This window comes from Gallus gallus, chromosome 10, assembly GCF_016699485.2.
Source record: "Gallus gallus isolate bGalGal1 chromosome 10, bGalGal1.mat.broiler.GRCg7b, whole genome shotgun sequence".
In the NCBI taxonomy this organism is placed as follows: Eukaryota; Metazoa; Chordata; class Aves; order Galliformes; family Phasianidae; genus Gallus; species Gallus gallus.
Window position 1 is genome coordinate 2,075,076 of NC_052541.1, and position 17,722 is coordinate 2,092,797.

At 46.2% G+C, this 17,722-nt stretch overlaps 1 protein-coding gene across 3 annotated transcripts in view; it reads right to left on the minus strand.

Annotated features, from left to right (window-relative positions):
• HCN4 (hyperpolarization activated cyclic nucleotide gated potassium channel 4) overlaps positions 1–17,722 on the minus strand; it is a 146,125-nt gene that overhangs the window by 23,465 nt on the left and 104,938 nt on the right. For all 3 annotated transcript variants that reach the window (XM_425050.8, XM_040706600.1, XM_040706601.1), the window contains 2 exons: positions 17,323–17,484; positions 9,364–9,582 (listed from right to left, as the gene is read on the minus strand). In XM_425050.8, coding sequence (XP_425050.6) covers positions 9,364–9,582; positions 17,323–17,484 — 381 coding nt within the window. The remainder of the gene's footprint in view (positions 1–9,363; positions 9,583–17,322; positions 17,485–17,722) is intronic.

Sequence of the window (17,722 nt, forward strand, 5' to 3'; positions counted from 1 at the left end):
AGACAACTGAGTCCATTTAATTTTGAACTTATTTTAAGCCTGTTTTTCCTTCAATAAGCCTTTGAAGGAGGCAATATATCAAAAGGGAACCACTTAGAATCACAGAGTCATAGAATGGCATGCGTTGGAAAGGACCACAATGATCGTATAGTTTCAATTCCCCTGCTATGTGCAGGGCTGCCAACCACCAGACCAGGCTGCCCAGAAGCTCAGATGAGTATTTTTCCTTCTAGAACCTGCAGCTTTCCCCAGCTGTCTCAGCACTCCCCTCCCTCACACTGCACTTCACTCACAGTCCAAGGAGAACTAAATATTTTTAACGACTTTCATGCCCTCAATCTCTGTCACGAGTCCTCTTTCTTTGGCAGTAATAAATCACTGTCTGGAAAAGCTAGACTATTTCCTCACCCTATTTCTGAATATGAAAAAGATGCTGCTTTTGAGAAGAGCTGCTCCCATCCCAACCCTGGCACAGATGCCTCTCTGAGTCCTCTTCTGGTCCGCAGACCTCACTCTGCAGAGCTTCACAGAAATGCCATTTGCTGTTCTTGCAACTGGGTTAACTAAAACACACACACTTGCACAGAATGCTCACCAACACGGGCACGCATGCATAACCTACTGTAACAAAGGTACTTGGGATGCTAGTTGCCCTTCACCCAAAGATAAAAGCACATTTCCCATACACAGCTGTATTACTTCCAGAAATGGGGTGAAGCAGATGTGGGATGGACTTCAATCCTGCTCCCATTCTCCTGAACTTCCTGGAGGTCAGCAGAGATGCACTTGCATAAGGAAAAGGGGAATCAAGCAGAGTAATGCGTTTTCGATTAAGTGAAATATTATGATGCTCTGACAGCATTTCAAATGCTGCATGGGAATGGCAGTATACATCCTGGGACTGGATTAAGATACACGTAATCAGCCATGATGTACAGCACTGCATCCCTCTTAAGTGGATTTGTGCTTCATAAGGGCAAAGATCAAGTGACAAGATTCACCAGATGGAGTGTCTTGATAGGACACAGTTGCATCTTTGTTTTATTTTCTCTGACATATGATTAGGAGTAAAACGGTGCTGCCGTGTCAGCACCCCAGCACTTAGTAGTCATCAAAAACTAATAAATGCTGAGTTCTGCTTTTTGTCTTTTAAGCCATTCACGCTCTCACCCTCAGGATCTGTTCTGTGACCATGAGATCTCAATGTGATCAACGCACATTCTCATGGAGTCCAGTGACTCCAGGAGATGGTGGTTTAAGGGAAGAAAACGGAACATTTGTAACAAATAAAATCAGGCCAAGAGTGCTGGTGCAGTCTTTGCTGATTTCCCTTCGCTCGTAGCTTATTTTGTGTCAGCTTCAGAACACAACATTTTGCTTTCTCCCTGATACTTTGCCGAGGACTGCACTGGGTACAAGCTAGCATTTTATCGTGCCAACACTTCAGCTTCGGGTGCTATTGATTGCTTCCTACAGATCCAGTCTTCAGTGTGCAAGAAGCTTTATACGCCATCCTGGTTCTGAGCTCTTCCAAACACTGTGTTAATTTCTGCACTGCAGCTCTAGCTCAATTTGCTACAGGAGAATGATTTTCAAGTGCTGCCATGTTACATGCCGAAATACATGGAATGCTTTTAACTCTACTGCAGTGATACCTTCAGAAGTGATCTCACGTAGAATCAAGCTCTTGTTCTGTTATGAATATCACAGACACTAGCAGAGAATTTTTTGGAGTTTTCCACTTTCTATACAACATTATAATGAGGAGCCTCTGTTGCTGCCTCTCCTCGCTGTTCATCAGTAGCTATTCAGGCAAGGATTAAGCTTCAGATAATCCCATTTCTTGGTGGTGAGATGTCAACAGGGTCAATTACGAGCATGATGAAGCAGCTGCTTACTTCCTCCCATTGGCTGTATTACTGCAGTGGCCACAGCACAAGCAGGGAACCCTACCACAGGTGCTGTTCAGCACACTGCAGTGAGCTGGCTGCCACAGTGCCATAAGATGTGGCCCTGCTTAGCTGCAAGTGATAGAAATGTCTGTGAGTCTCAGGGGTCTCCGGAGACGGAATCCCAGAACTTCTGGACAGACCTGTTTGCATTTACATGTTTGCATTTAAATGCTGTGACAACGCCTGCTTGCTTTTACAGGTGCTCTGCCTTAAGCTTTAATCCTGTGCCTGATGGCAAGGTTCTGCAATTGTGAATGTACTGCGTACAAACCTTACACCATGAGCACAGAAACAGCCCATTTTCCACAACCAACCTGGAAAAGGCAAGCATATCCTATCAATTATACATCTATCCTATCAAGCATACATCTGTAGTCCAGCACAGCGGACATTTGGACATGACCAATGGATCTATTCTTCAAGCACTGTGAAATCCCTATCACAGGACATTCTAGAGACATCAGGTCACGTTGCTGGATCCACATACTTGGAAGCATGGTGGGGAAAAAGAGATCAACATTACTTTCATCAGAAGAGAAAGACAAGAGAAATGAGGTAAAATCTACCAGGAGACAAAGGCCAGACATGTAGGAAAGGGAACAGTGAGTCTGATGTGAAATCAGAATTGCCGGGAGCAGCTTTCTGCCAGGAGAGGTGGCTCAGCGGGGAGCCTGAGTTCTTCACATTCTGATGTATTTGTTTATTTATTTATTTATTTCTGGTTCAAGTGCCAAAGTGAATTTCAAAACTGATAATGAAGTTTGAAATCCCACACTGGGATACAAAGAACTGCTGAGGCAAGAGCCCCTTCCTTCCCCGTGACAACACGCAGCGCTCGTGCGTGCACGAACATACTGCTCAGCCCAGGCTGTTCCTGACACTGCTTAAAGAACAGAGCTATTTGTCTGGCTTCCACTCTCAGAAAGAATTAAGATGTCAAAATCTTATCTACAATCACTTTATCTTTGATACAGCAGACCAAGACCAAACCCCAACATAGGCTTGGTGACAGAAGGCAAAACTATATGGCAGATCTGTGTTTCCTGTGTTTCCTTTTGTGAAGATGTGCTACAAAGACACCAAAATGTCACCAACTTCTGCATGAGCACGGAGAGGGCACTGCCTGAACTCTGTGTGTCAGCCCACTCAGCCAGCCATGCTGTCTGTACAGGTGCTACAGCTGCTTGGAAGATGGACACGCTCCTGGGCCCTGAACTGCCTGCTTTGTGACGACTGATCACTGCATGGGTATCTGGAGGATGTTTTACACTGTCACTGTAAGATGTGGGTAAGCACTCTCAAAGAATAGGATGTTCATCACAAAATATTCTTCTGCAAAAAACCAAACTGCCTGAATCCAGTTAAGTTACAGCCATAAGGGGGAGGGAAATTCCACTGCAAGATATTTTTAGAAGAAACCATTGTGTGATATAATCAACCCTAGATTCTCTAATGAAAACAATTAAATAACCTTAAAACAACTGACTTAACAAACATTGTTTGCAACAGCCTGTTACCGATTTCTTATCAAAGGAGGTTGTGCTTCCTTGCCCAAGGAGGTTGTGGATGTGGATCCCTGGAGGTATTCAAGGCCAGGCTGGATGTGGCTCTGGGCAGCCTGGTCTGCTGGTTGGTGACCCTGCACATAGCAGGGGGGTTGAAACCAGATGGTCATTGTGGTCCTTTTCAACCCAGGTCATACTATGATTCTATGAGTATATGAACAAAAGAGATGGATGTGGGACCTGTAGGACAGCTACTTTGCTGTGCTGGGCACACAGTCCTGAGCTGACTGGCCAACAAAGCTGCCAGAAAAGCCATCCCTGATTACAGAAGAACCTACCTGGAGGCACCTCCTGAGACACTGCACATCAGCAGCCCTTGCAGCTAGAAACAATCAATATATCACATCATTTCTAAGCCTCGTTATCTAACCCAAATGCTTTGATTGACAGTAACATGGGACATAATAGCTCTCAGGCCATCTCTGAACAGACCTGAGGTAATACACAACTCATACAGTTATAACAGGATAAAGCAAGGCTCTCCAAACTTTCTCCCCACTAGAAAATTTGATTACATTTTCCAAACACCTTCCATTTCTTGAGTGCTGCACGCTTCTGAGCCTCTCACATATTACCAGAAGAGTCAAGGAGTTTCACAGCCTTCCTACCATTCAAAATTGAGATGCTAGCTCAGGAAGGGAGAATTCTACATAACCCCTTTGAACTCTAAGAACCTGGGGAATGCCACCTGAGGAATCATAGACATCAGCCAACTTGGGAATAACACTTCAAATGTCCAGGCTGCTAATGAATGGGAAATCTCCCATCTGACAGCTTTGTGGCAGAGCACACGTGGGAATAGTGGTAGTCGTTACCCACCTCAGTGCTAACATAGCAGCTGACAAGTTATCTTCATAGGTCTGTGCCATGTCATCCCCAAGGTAGCACTAGCTAAGCCAACCCTGGAGTCGCAAGAATTAATATAGCTTTGGTGCAGTGCTTTCCTTGGGTTAATTAGCTTTGCTTAGAGGAGGGGAGGGAGGGGAGCTAATAAGCAAGGGCATACTGCCAGGCTAATGTGATTATACTCTATCCAGGACCCCAGCTAGGATCTCTGCACTGAACTCCTTGCACACGTTCACTTGGAGCCAGTTCAGAAAACTGCAGAGCGCAACAGCCTAAAGACACATGAATGGTAATGTCTTTGACAATTTCAGATGCTTCGAGGAAGAGGAGAAAGAACAAAAGAGGCACACAGTAGCCTAGATCATGGCCATAGCTTCCTAGCTTCTGACAAAAGCAGATGAGGGTTACCCACTGCCATGAGTTAAAGCTGCATCTCAGCATACTTGGAAGATTTGTGTGAATTTATTTAAATACTCTGAGGTTCATTAAACTTTGGGCCTCTGCAGTGCCCTGTAGCAGCAGCTCTAAAGTTTAATTACCTACCAGAAGAAAAAAATCCTTACTTAACCCTTCTGCTTACTAAGACTCTGTACTGCTGGTTCCCAGGGAAGGGCAAAGACTGACTATGCCCAGGAGATGGATCCCCAGCTCCCTTTGTAGCACTGAGGCACAATGGTGCTATGCAAAGGACCTTGTGAGATCACCAGGTTCAAACCCTCCCCTAACGTGAGTATCTTTCAGTCAAGGAAGATACTCACGTATCTACTGGTCCAACATTTGCTTTGTCCTCCAACAAAGACTGTATGTTCCACATATTATGCTTCAGCCTTTACAATCACTATTTTTTTCCCAGTTGCCAGTATGAAAATCCTCTCTGGTGAGTTCAGGCCAATGACATCAGGATCAGGACTAAAAATATTGAGAGCTGGTTTGGACATGGATGAATCTGTGCAAGAAGGGCTGTGATAATGGTGACTACACAGCTGTTTCAGGCACTGAGAGATCACGTCATGAGTGCTTCTGCAGGATTCAGAAAGCACTTCTCATTCTCTTTAATACTACCCCTTGCAGTTGTGCTGCAGCAGGTAATTATTAAGAATAATGATATGAATATGTAAGTATCTCCCCAGTTTTAATCTGTATTTTAAGAACAAAAAGAACTGGACAGACTATTAGGGGAAGGGGAGCAGGGGGACGAATATGGAGAACAGAGAGCTCATGAAAATACCAGAGACAGATCTTGAGTAGAGATGAGGCTCTGGCAGGAGAGATTACAGCTTTGCTGCGCTCTGCAATGCTGACAGCAGCAATTCCTACCTACCATCAGTCATTCTTCTGCATGTACCTGAGAAGATAATGTGGGAGAGCCAAGCCTCCCTGCAGGATGCCCATTACTGCCTGCATCCTGCTGAGATGGGAGAGTGAAGCCTAGAGTCTCTCCCTGCTTTGTTCCAATAAGCACGGCTGCAGTAAGCAGCATAATCACCACCCCCAAAAGCCTCAAGGTTACAGAGCCAACTGGGGAGGATGAGTGTGTGTGTTTGTTTGTGGTGACTTGACATAAATATTAATCCAATTGAGCTTTAGGATTAGAGAAAGAAATTAATAGGGCAACCTGCACCAAGAAGGAAAATAACTTGCACATCAGTCTAGTTTGCTCATTTCCTGGGCCCAAAACACTCTCCTTCTCTTGTGAGCCACAGTTAACGTAGATTGTGTGGCAATTTTGCAGTCAATTATAAACTTACGTGCTAAGGTTTGAACTGATCCAAGAACAGCTGAAAGGGGCCTCAAGCCTCTACTCTTGCTTATGGACCTCCTCTACCACTACCCTGCACCAGCTCTGGCACTCGCTGCAGTGTGCAGCAATTCAGCCTATTGATTGAGCAGAAAACAAAACTAAGCCAGAAGAGAGAAATCAGCTCAGCAGAGAAGCACAAGGAGTGGTGCACCAGAGTGAAACTGCACAGCTGGGAGTAGAAGCAGGGAGCATTGGGTGAAAACAGGTGTGTGAGGCTTCCCCTCTGGTCAGAGCTGTGAGATTCACTTACAAAATGCTAACTCTGTACCAAGATGTTAGGAAATTTTTCTATCAGATCCCTTTGGGATGGACTGGTAACATTTTCCCATCATACAAATGTAAGAAAAAGGACAGCAGTTATGGGTGCAAACATATTTTGGAGCTAGACACTAGCTTAGAGACAGGAGTCAGCTCCTGACCCTGCTATTGACTCTGCTGTGTGACTGCAGGCAAATCATTTAGGGCAAGACACTCTGCAATGCAGGACAGAACTTCTAACTTTGCCACTGGGACTGGAAATAAGACAGCCATTTCAGAGTGCCAGAGCTAATGAGCTATTCTGACTCAAAGCTTTTTAGGGATGGCACAGAGCCATGAAGGCTGTGCCACTTCAGTGCCTGAGCTGGTAGGAGTGCTCTGTGCCGCACAGGACTCTCCACTTGTGCTCAGGAACCTTGGCACTACACTGTTTTGGAGGGTTCAACTTCAGTCTCCGGTATCTCCATGGTTCCTATCAACCCATGATCCTATATGGCCTCCCTGCCTTGCAGACCCAGCATAGCATGAAGTTCAGGTATCTCCTATAGGAAAACATTTAGAAAAAAGGAGTGTGGCCAAATGAATCTAATCAAGAGTGAAAGACAGGACCAAATCATGTCCTGTTTACTGAGACAAGCCTGCTGTTGAAGCCAACAGACAGCACATGTTGTCTTTTATTCCCTTTCTCAGAAACCCTGTTTGTACAAGAGAAGAACAAGTTGGTTTGGCAGAAAAAAAGATCAATCTGAAACTTCACTACAAGCTCTCTCCCAAACCTTGTCTTGAAGGTTACACAAAGCCTGCCAGTAAAGTTTCTAGCTACTCCCTTCTGTCCTGTTATCATATTCATTTCTGCCACTCCTCTCCCTTCCCACTGCCTCTTCCTTTGGCTACTCCCAGAATGGCTGATAAAATCTCTGCAGCGAGAGCTGCTGCTGAGGTGAGATACAGAGCCCTGTGTGCAGCCTGAAGGTGTGCTCAGCAGCAGCCTCCAAACTGCTGTCTGCTTCTCCCATTCGACCCCGCCAACTTGTTGAGATTCTTTGCTTATAACGTGCTTCAACAGACACGCTGTCCCATGAGGATTGAACTAAATTGAGTTGCAGGGCTGCAAATCACGAAGCAAAACACGAATAGCCATTTTAATCATGGTATTCAAGTGCTAAGGAATGCAGAAAGTAAATACATATTTGTTTTTAGACCACCATTTGTCCCATTTGCAAGAGGAAATTGAATGTACTCAGTCCCTGAGGCTTTGTTCCTAAGAGAATGCCTTGCGAAATGAACCTGCTGTAACCACTACACGTGAAATATATCCTTTGTTAAAACCTCTATCCACTGCTTTTGTCACAAAATTCCTCTCCCGGATCTATTAACCCTCTTATTCACATCTCTACATTCTAATCAGGCTTTATTTAACATCTCACACTTCTGCCACCCCAGCTGCAGTCCCTGCTGGCTTTTTGGTGACTGGTTTCCCTGAGCACTGACTGGAATCAAACATCCACGGACAAGTTCTGCCCTTGTCTCCAGACCTGGCTGGGGAAAAAATTGCAGTGCCCTGTCCTGCAGGTGTAAACTTGGCTGCAGCTCGGTTGACCAGGTGGCTGGATTTGCAAATCAGTCCTTGACTTCTATGCTACTTCAAACAAATTTGAATAAATACTCTGCACACACTGATTTGATCAGCTTGCATTCCTAGTGCTGCAGTGTCCTTCTCTTTGGCATGCCTTCCTCTCAATTAGCCTTAGTCCAGCCAATCTGGAACACAGAAGCAAAAAGTAACCCAGTCCTCCATGCATTTTCTCCTGGACTTTTTCTTTTAGCTCTAGCTGTGGTTTCAGATCTTCCTGATCCTCAGAGCATGATTCAGCCTCTGGGCTTTCGGTCTCTGCGCTACTGCAAGGTCTTTCTGCGGCCTAGCTCTGTAATCCCAGTGTCTCAAACTTGTTCTAGACCATCTTGCACATCCTTTCTCTCGCCTTCTCCCATGCAGCAGCATCAAACTCACCTTTCTTAAGCCAGTGCATGCCAGCCATACTTCACACGATTGAACAACAGCTATCTAATTTAATTGCACCAGGCAAGGTCAGAATAGGACTAGCACCTCATTCTCCCTCTTAGTCTTCAGACTAAGTGTACCCATACAACCCTGACCATAACACCCTTGAGCCCCCCAAGCCCTTGCTCTTAGTTACACACAGTCACTCTTCAGCAAGTTCTCCTGTTTTGTGGAGGTGCTGGTTCTACCAGAACTTGAGGCAGAAGCCCTGCTCACCTGTGTGAAGGAAAATTGCACCATCTGCTGAATCATGGTGAGTGATCCTGTTTGCTCCATAACATCTCACAAACTTGCAGCATCACCTTAAACCCACCACCAGAAGCTACTGCTAATTGCAGCGGTAATCTGATCAGCGGTGACATTTCTGTCTGTGTCCTACATTATGTAACTCAACAACTGCAATTAATTCGATAGCTACCTGGGGAACCTACCTGAGCTCCTGAGCTTTGAGCTGTGCTTTGGGTTTGCTACGTAGTTTCACTCATGAGCACTGATGTGATTAATCTGGATACTCTTAAAGGAAGTGCTTGCTAAACAAAAGCTGCACATTCTGAACAATTAGTCAGGATTTGAAAAAAAGATGTCAGAAAGTGACTTACAATTTTAGATACCAGTGACATTGATAATGCCATTATCTAAAACAGTCAGAGACAAAAAGAATCCCCCACTTGCCCTATTGTTATTCATGTGATCTTGCATCTACTTCCTTCTGAGGTTCCGTGGGGTAAACAAGTAGTTATGAAATACCAATAAACTACAGTAATGACAAAGACACTGCACTTTTGGCCACTCATGTGGGTCACTCATAGCCCTGATCTCCTCCAGACAATGCGTAAACCACCCTTAAGTGACACAAGGGTTGCAAAGCCCAGTCCTTACCTTCTCCTGGTACTGACGCCGCGAGGAATCCAGAGACTGGATTAGGGCTGTGGCATGGCCGATGAACATGGCATAGCAGGTGGCACCGACAATCATGCTCAGCATAGTGAGCCATACATCTGACATGCCAACGGGCGCCTGCTGCCCGTACCCAATGCAGAGCATGTGACTCATTGCCTTGAACAGCGCATAGGAATACTGCTTCCCCCAGGAGTCATTCTAAAGAGACAGATAGACAGACAAAGCTTTAGCAGTGGGACAAGACATTCACTGAGATGAACACATTTCAGAAAACGATACCTTATGTTAGACTCAAAGTCCATACTTAAAGCACCTCTATGTTTTAAACAAACAAGGTGATGGCTTAGAAGTGTTGGGCACACTGGATATGTATACAAACCCTACATTTAGCCATCTGACAATAACTGACTTTGGTCAGGGCTTTTACAGATTCCATGTGTTCTTTCCAGCACAGCTTCCAGAAAGGAAGCCTGACTGACACTTTGCTAACCTGGGATACACTGAGATGATGCACTGCCATGTGTTCAAAATGACCCACGTGTGGGAAAAGAGATTGATGCAAATGGTCACTCCACTGAGAAATGGATTTTTCAGAGAACTGCTAGAAGAGAGCTTGAACAAGCCTTCCAGCAGTGAGATCTTAAGCAGGGAAAATCACTTACTCCCCAGCAGCTTATGAAACATCCAGGGTCTCTGGCCATTACCTGAAGAGGTGGGGAGGGCAGAAAATTAAGATAATAATGTCCAGGCAGAGAGTTCTTTGCAGGGTCAAACCGGGCCTTTTTGGGGAGCTGAACAAACTAGAAATGGCCTCATTTGACAGATGCAATAAACCACAGTGAGAAGCCAGCTGAAGTCAATGGCTTCCTTCAGACATGCTTTGCTCTCCCACTGCAGTGAACAGCAGAAGCACCTCAGCAATTACATCATGCAAAAGGGAGAAAAACACAACATGAGTTTTATGACTACTCTGATTCGTTTGAGCTCATGTACAAGGTACATTTACTATCTTGTGGGTATTATATGCTAGCAAGTCCTTGCCACAAAACCTTGTAAAGTAAATGCACTGTCATCACACACTGCTATTACAAGACATGTGAAAAAATACCACTGCTACAGTGACGTTCATCACAGCACATAATCTGTACATTCATCAGTCTTCTTCCTGTTCCTAGGAAGGTGCTGGATATACACTTTGGATATAGTTGTGCAGATACACACAGCATAGCAACTCAGAAGGTCATTGTGCAGAAGACCTGGTTTGGGGCTCATCGGATAGGTGAGCAATACTTCTGTGAACTCCATTCAGAGACACAGCAGGCTCAGCACTGGTGACCTGCGATGCAGTGAGCCCTGGAGTTTACTGGATGCCTCCCTGGAGGGATCTTATCACGGTCAGGTGGATGGCTGATGACCTGTCTACAAAAACCAGCTCTCTGGGTGTCACTAACATTGATGGAAATTTTTCAGTAAGCTGACAAGTAGTAAACAGAACCAAAGAGCACTGTTAATGTTTGTGAGCTGTGGCAAAGAGCTGGAACCTCTGGAGAGTGTTAATGCTTGGGTAGGAGATAAGCACGTGGACAAAGACAGGCGACAGTGTTACCTTAGCCATATCCAGTTACATTATGCAAGCAGGCCTGATTCACACTGCAACAAGAAGGGCAAAGCAACAGCAGTGACAGCAAAGCGGACACAGAAGCAGCAGCACATCCAGGGTCCCAGGAGGGATGGCTCCCTACTGGCGCCAGCCTGTCTGGGCTCACCTCCCTAACAAAGCAGGAACCAGCTCACCTCCTGCACTGGAAAAATCTCCCCCTGAGCCCACAGGAAAGATCACGTGCCTTTAGGGTCTCTATTCCTGGGAATGCAGGTGGCTTGCCCCTGTGTGTGAGAAGCTGCAGCCCAAAAGGGGAGTCAGCTACAGGAGAAGGCAAAGAACACCTGCACTCTGATGCCGATACAGGGCTGAATGCAACTCCCTGAGAGAAGCCTGGCAAGGCAAGAAGAGTCAGTCCCAGCACTAAACACAAACTGAGAAAAGCAGCAATCCATGACACAGTGGTTAAGCATGCCCCAGCCTGCCTTTCTATTACAGAGCCAACAGGTAAGTCTGGCAGAGGAAGGACAGAGGTGCGTACTTGGCTTGATGGAGAGTAGTGTGATTTCTTCTCCCCTTGCCCTCTCAGGCCAGTTCTACTTTTTAGCCAGAAGATTCTCAAAGCAAATATCTTTCCCATGATACTGTGGAAATGCTGCTGCCTTCTGAGTTCAGTGTGGCAGTAGTTTAACAGGGCAGCACATCTCTGTAACAGAATTGAGGGCAGGGAGAAAAATGCTGAGCTGAAATTCCAAAGGGAATCTGGGAAGGCAGAAAAAGATCAGCTGAGCTGGATTCTCAGACATCAGGAACCTGGCTGCCCGGGTCTTTCATGACTGTGAATGATCAAAGAGGAGAGTCTGGGCATCAGTCAGGTTCAAGTTTTGAAAGTTGTTCTTCTAGCAACTTGCTGTTGAGGAGCAGGCAAGTCACTAAACCACCCTGGATTTGGTTCCTGCCTAAGTAAGCAGGAGCCAACAGTTCCCAATAAACTTTTGGGTGTAGGAGGCTTGCAGTGTAGAAATTAGTCATCCAAACCCATGATGTCCAATACCACCAAGCCCCAGCAGCCTGCAGAAATACTCCCTGGGAACTGTAGTTATGAGCAACGACCTCAGTTTCCATCAGCAGCGCGGCTCCCTGCAAGGACAGCCTGCTTTGTGCCAGGCTGAGTAATGACAGGCTGAGGGGCGAGAACTGGAGAAAACACAGGGTGTTTACAATGGTCCTCAGCAGCATGGCCTGCTGGGAGGAGAGATCAAGGACTGCTGAAAGAGAGGCAGTTCCATGAAGGAAGAACCTTTCAAAGCAGTTACCTTTAGGACACAACCTCTGAGCATCTCTAAAGAGCTAAGGATCTCTAAGATCTTCAAGGCACAGTCTTTGCGATGACTCTTTCCTTAGAGGTGTCAGTATATCTTTATTTTTCAGACTTACTCTACACCCTTTTGTTTCCCACAGAATAAACAGGCAGGTCAAGAATGCAATACTTCGTGTCAGGCAAGCAGCACTGGTTCCAAATGTGGACACAGGCTTATCAGCATCACAGCGCCCTGTACCGATACAGCTTGCCCCCATACCAAACCAGTCCCTATAGCAGGAGGGCTATACTACAAGTACACCCTAGTGGCTAAAATGATCCATTAAAGTAGGTAATGAGGCCTTCAAACTGTAGAAAGAACATGGCTCCTCCTTAACCAAATCTCAAAGCAAGCTAAAATGGAGCTATAGATCTGTGCTTGAACATCGTCAAGAGGGATGTTATCTCAAACGCATGCCAGGCACTATGAGCATTTGCAAATGGGAGTTAAAATTACTTTGAAGTGGTTTCTCAAACTAGCTTGTTTTTAACACCCACACTGGCAGGACTGTAAGGGTTTCTTTGGGATTAGTGTCTGGACTTCAATGCCTCTGCTCATATCTCTACTTTTGAATACTTGGAAGCACACTGCTGAAACTCTTCAAAGGCAGCATTTGGGCTCAGCAGTACCTTAGAGAAGCACCTAAAGAAGCAGTACGGGGTCTCACAGGATTTTGCTTGATCTGAGGAACATGTGAGTGCATCTGGCTGTACCCCCACTGGACAGGACTACAGAGAGCACTGGAAAAACTGGAAAGTACTGGTTAATTCTTGGAGTGGAGGCACAATCCATGGGCACACCATTATGCCTGCCATCTACACCACTAACATTATTAAGAGCCTGTCTGTAGTGAAAGAGAGTATTTCACTCAGCATCCAACCCCCTTCCATATATAATCCTAGTCAGATGAGCTGCAGTTTACAGGTTGTTCACACCTGAAACCATCAGCCCAGATAAAGAGGGCACGAGTACACTTTGTGAATTCCCACATTTGGCTCAGCAATGATCTCATGCGCCCACAGAGCAAACTCTGGGTTTGCTGCTGCACACCATCTGTGCTGTGCTGCAGAATAAGGCCTCTGAGCATCACTGCCCTCCCCTGGACAGCACCACAACTGCTAGGCAGGGAAAACACCTTCAGATGGAGTTTAGAGGACAGCAGTAGTGAGACCAGAAATGAAGATGATGGTTCAGACTTCACATTGGATAGCACCTGCCTGTTCTGGGCTTATTTCCAGAGTGAGATTTGCACGGCCTTCATCTTATAGAAGAGAAGCTTTTCTCAGGACTTTGAGTGCACCAGAAAATCTTCACTGCTCCAGGTCTCTGCAGGACCCCCATTCATGACCCCAGTGATCCTGGAGCTCCACCAGTGCTCGGTCTGGTCACCCAGTCCTTGTGTGAGCTACGTCAGGGCTGCATGTCTGCCCAGCCCCAACCCCTGGCAGGTCTTGAATTTTGCTTTAGCCTCTGGTCCCACATCTTGCTGCTCCTAACTGGACTGCCTGGATGGATGCTGGACATTAGACATGATTATCACCTTGCTTTCTCTGGAATAGTCAATGGACTCTTTAATCACCAATTCTGTTCTACCTACCTAGTAGGTCTACCTACCCTGTTTAGGTGCTGGTAAGGGCACTGTGCTGGAGCCATCCTTGCTTCCTGGCTCGTACACTATCATGGAGCAGCCCTACCCTTGCAGCTGCTCCCTGACAGATTTTATAAAACACGAACATCGACTGCACAGCTTCATAAGCCTACTGAGTGAGTGTGTGAGGGAGCTGCTGGACCTGAGCCTTGGAGGGAGTTAGGAATCACCCAGGAGATTCATGCAGGACTGTTCTGTCTTCCACCCTACGTGCTGTACCAGCTTCTCTTCCTACTTTCCATCAGCAACACCAAAAATGTGTCATGGGTTGGGGGTGCTATGCTCAAAGGGGGAGATACTCTCCTGGTAGAAAGGAAGATGATTAGTATTTCCTATGCAAGGTCGCTGCATTTGACATGGGGATATTTGCCTTCCCTGCTGGGTTTATCAGTTCAGCACAACACCCAAGAGAGCAAGCCACGTGTTTCCAGCAGCTTTCAGGTCTCAGCAGAGCTCAGATTTCTCCAATGAGGAGCTGCCAGGCAAGGGTCGTCGTGGGGAGATGCTGCCTGCACATATGCCTCACTGGAGCTGAGTCACGAGCGTTTCCCTTTTTAATAAAGTGCCCTGTAGGGAAGCTAATGCCAAAGCCCCTGAGATTGGGGCTGAGCAATTAATACCAAAAACATCCATCCCTGCCATTTCTGAGCCAGTTCAGAAAGAAGGAAAAGATACAGTCATTCCTACAATTGCTGAAGAGGAAGGATGGAGCACATAGAAAATAACAAGATGAACTGGACCCAGGGATTTATCGAGCCCCTGATATGATTTTGGCAACACCAGATGCTTCACAGATCCCCTGGAAGAGGATCAAACCTTTAGGAAGCAGATGGGAGGTGATGAATCTTCTTTTCCCACTGCATTGGAGTCAGAGCTGTTTTATGGACTGCCAAGCAGCTAGGTGGGAAACTCTGTTACGGCGGATGAACAGCACTCAAGGAGAAAGCCCACAAAGCATTTGGCATCTCATGTTCACCTCCCCTTGGATGCAGCAGCTTCACAAAGGCTCGTTTGTTGTTGTTTTTTTTTTTACCTACAGTGGTCCCATCCCAGCTTTTTGGCTCCTACATGCAATCATGGCAGTTGTACACCAAGAATACTTCTCCCCTCACAGCTGTGACCAGGTCAGAACTAAAAGACCCCAAATCCCACTTACCAACTGGCACCGACAGAAGCCATGCTGTCCTCCCACCTCCTACTCGTGTCCATCACAGCTCTCACACAAAGCCATTCTGCAAACCAGCATCAATACCCTTGCACCAAAGCCTGAGGACAGCCCAGGCTGATGGTTTATTGCTGTTTCCTGACTCTCCCATTACTTTTCTACGGACTATAAGGAAATTGTTGCACTAATTATGCCATTCACTTCCATGTCTAGTCAACAGGCTACCAGTGACACATTTGGAAGCCTTCTCAAGAGATAAGAGAACAGAACCTTATTGTGAGAAGAAACTATCTGATTCCAGATATACTTTTTTTAAATGTTCTTAAAACAAGCTATTTTGGGGCTGGCATTTTCCGGAACAACATTTGAATAGAAGCCACCAAAATGATAGGTGGAACACATAACCATCTCTCCAGTTCTTCATCCCATTTGCCTGAGATTCCATTTCTGAGACAGTCACTGAGATCATTACTTTTTTCACTTTTATGAAGTGAAAAAAATTAGGGTGACTTAGCTGCAGACGAGAAGCTGAGGAAAAAAAAAAAAACATCACACCAGGCAAATTTAATTCCCAGCTTCACAGGCTCTTGAGGATGGGAAGACAAGTACTGCAGCATGAGTCCTTGCCTGGCATAGCCCTGCTCTGAATAGAAAGTTTCTATCTTGCCTCTCCTGGAGACTCTGTCGAGTCCTCTGCATCCTTTCCTGTCTCTCTTCAGACTTGCAGCTAAGAAAGGTGTGTAGGCTAAGAATATGAGGTGGTAATCCTTTGAACTGTGGTTTTCACCCAAGTTTTCAGTGCACAAAAACAAATGCTCAATGATCATTTGGTTAGTGAGCAATGCCTTGGCAAGAAGACCGAACCTAGAAAGTGGAAGGAGGAGGAATTATTAGGGTGTTGTGCATTAGGAATAAGGAAACATGGCTCAAATCTTCTGCTCCAAAACTGCCCTGCAAGGACTCCACGGTCAAGTCACTTCATCTGATGGGGATGATTTGTCTGCAGCTCTGAGCTCTCCAGGACACTGAGCTGTATGTCCTTTTGAACCCAAACAGCACAAGCACAATGGGGCCCTGATCTTTCATTGCTTCTGTCATATAAATAATAAAAAAGCAGCACAGGGAAGACAGGACAGCTGCTGCATGGGTTGTTCTTCTGCTGTAGATAAATAAAGGGCTGTAGTCTCCAGAACTGTCAGTCTGACACCTTTCAACAGCAGGAAATGAACGATTATTGCAGAGGGAAGAAATAAACAAACAAGCCCCCAAACAGGAGACTTCTGACAGCTGCTCACTCATCTCAGGCATGGGCAGCATGTGCCCACAGCTCCACATGTGGAAGCCATGGAAGCTGGCAGTTCGTTTATACATTCTGCATTTGTTCTGTTCTGCCCGAGTGCCTGATATTATTTTTTTTTTTAAAGAAGAAATTGGCTGGGGAAATCTAGAGGTTAAGAGCTGCAATAAGAGGCAATTTTTTAAGCTTTGTCAGTTTTTGCTGCTTAATCAACTGGACATTGTCCCTTTGAATAAAAGATCCTGAATTCTCAGTGAGACGGCTGAAAGGTACCATGAAATCCCCGTGCACGTACCATATGGTATAAATCTCCCTCACAGCAACAGTGCACAGCTTGGGACCTCACTGGGAAGTCTGGCCATTGTTCCTACAAGGGGAGGCCAAACTGTGGCACGGCAGTCTGTTTCAGCCCACTTTATTGCAATATTGTGCAGAATACAGTGGGATCACACTCATCCTTCAAGTGGATATGGAGCAGCTGGCTGGGCAGTTTCCTTAAGGCCAGCAATGGGAATTAGAATCTTATGGATCAGACTCAGCTACAGCTCTAGGACCCCCCATTTGGCTCAGTATACCCAGACCTCGGTGAAAAGACACCTTAATTCTTTCTCTTTGCTGTCTCCTGCCAGGAGGGGGAGCCTGGCTATTGCCTTCTGCTGCAGGGGCTCTGTTGCCTGATTCCTTCCCTGCAGCCCCAATGCTGTCCTGTTGTTGAGATTGTCCCCAAAGAGTCCCAGTGGCCACAGTGGCTTTACCAGTGCCTGCTGGATAGCAGAGAAAGGCCCTAAAAGGAGGCGGCAGAAGATGGGAAGCTGGGAGGTGACGCTGTGAGCAATGGCTTGGGGAGCACAAGGGGCAGGCACTTACCACCATGCGGTTGAGGGATACCCAGCAATCATCAGGGAAGTCCTGCAGCATAGGCACGAGGAACTGGAGGCAGCCATCCCAGTGACACAGCAGCAGCATCATCCCAATCAGGTTCACGATCCGCACAACTGCACTGGCCAGATCGTAGGTCATGTGGAAGATCTGCAGGGGACAACCGGGAGCAGATTAGTTGGCAGCTCCCCAACCAACCAACCAACCCAGCAAAATTAGATGCAGTATCAGGGTCAAGAGCCTTGCTAACGTAACAGGAAAGGCTGCATCAGCCTAGCTCGGGTCGGTCACTGTATGCCAGCAGAACCAGCCGAAAAACAGATTAAAAACCAAAATACAAAATTGTATTCACTCACCCCTCTTGCCCTTTGCTTTCTGCCTTCAATTT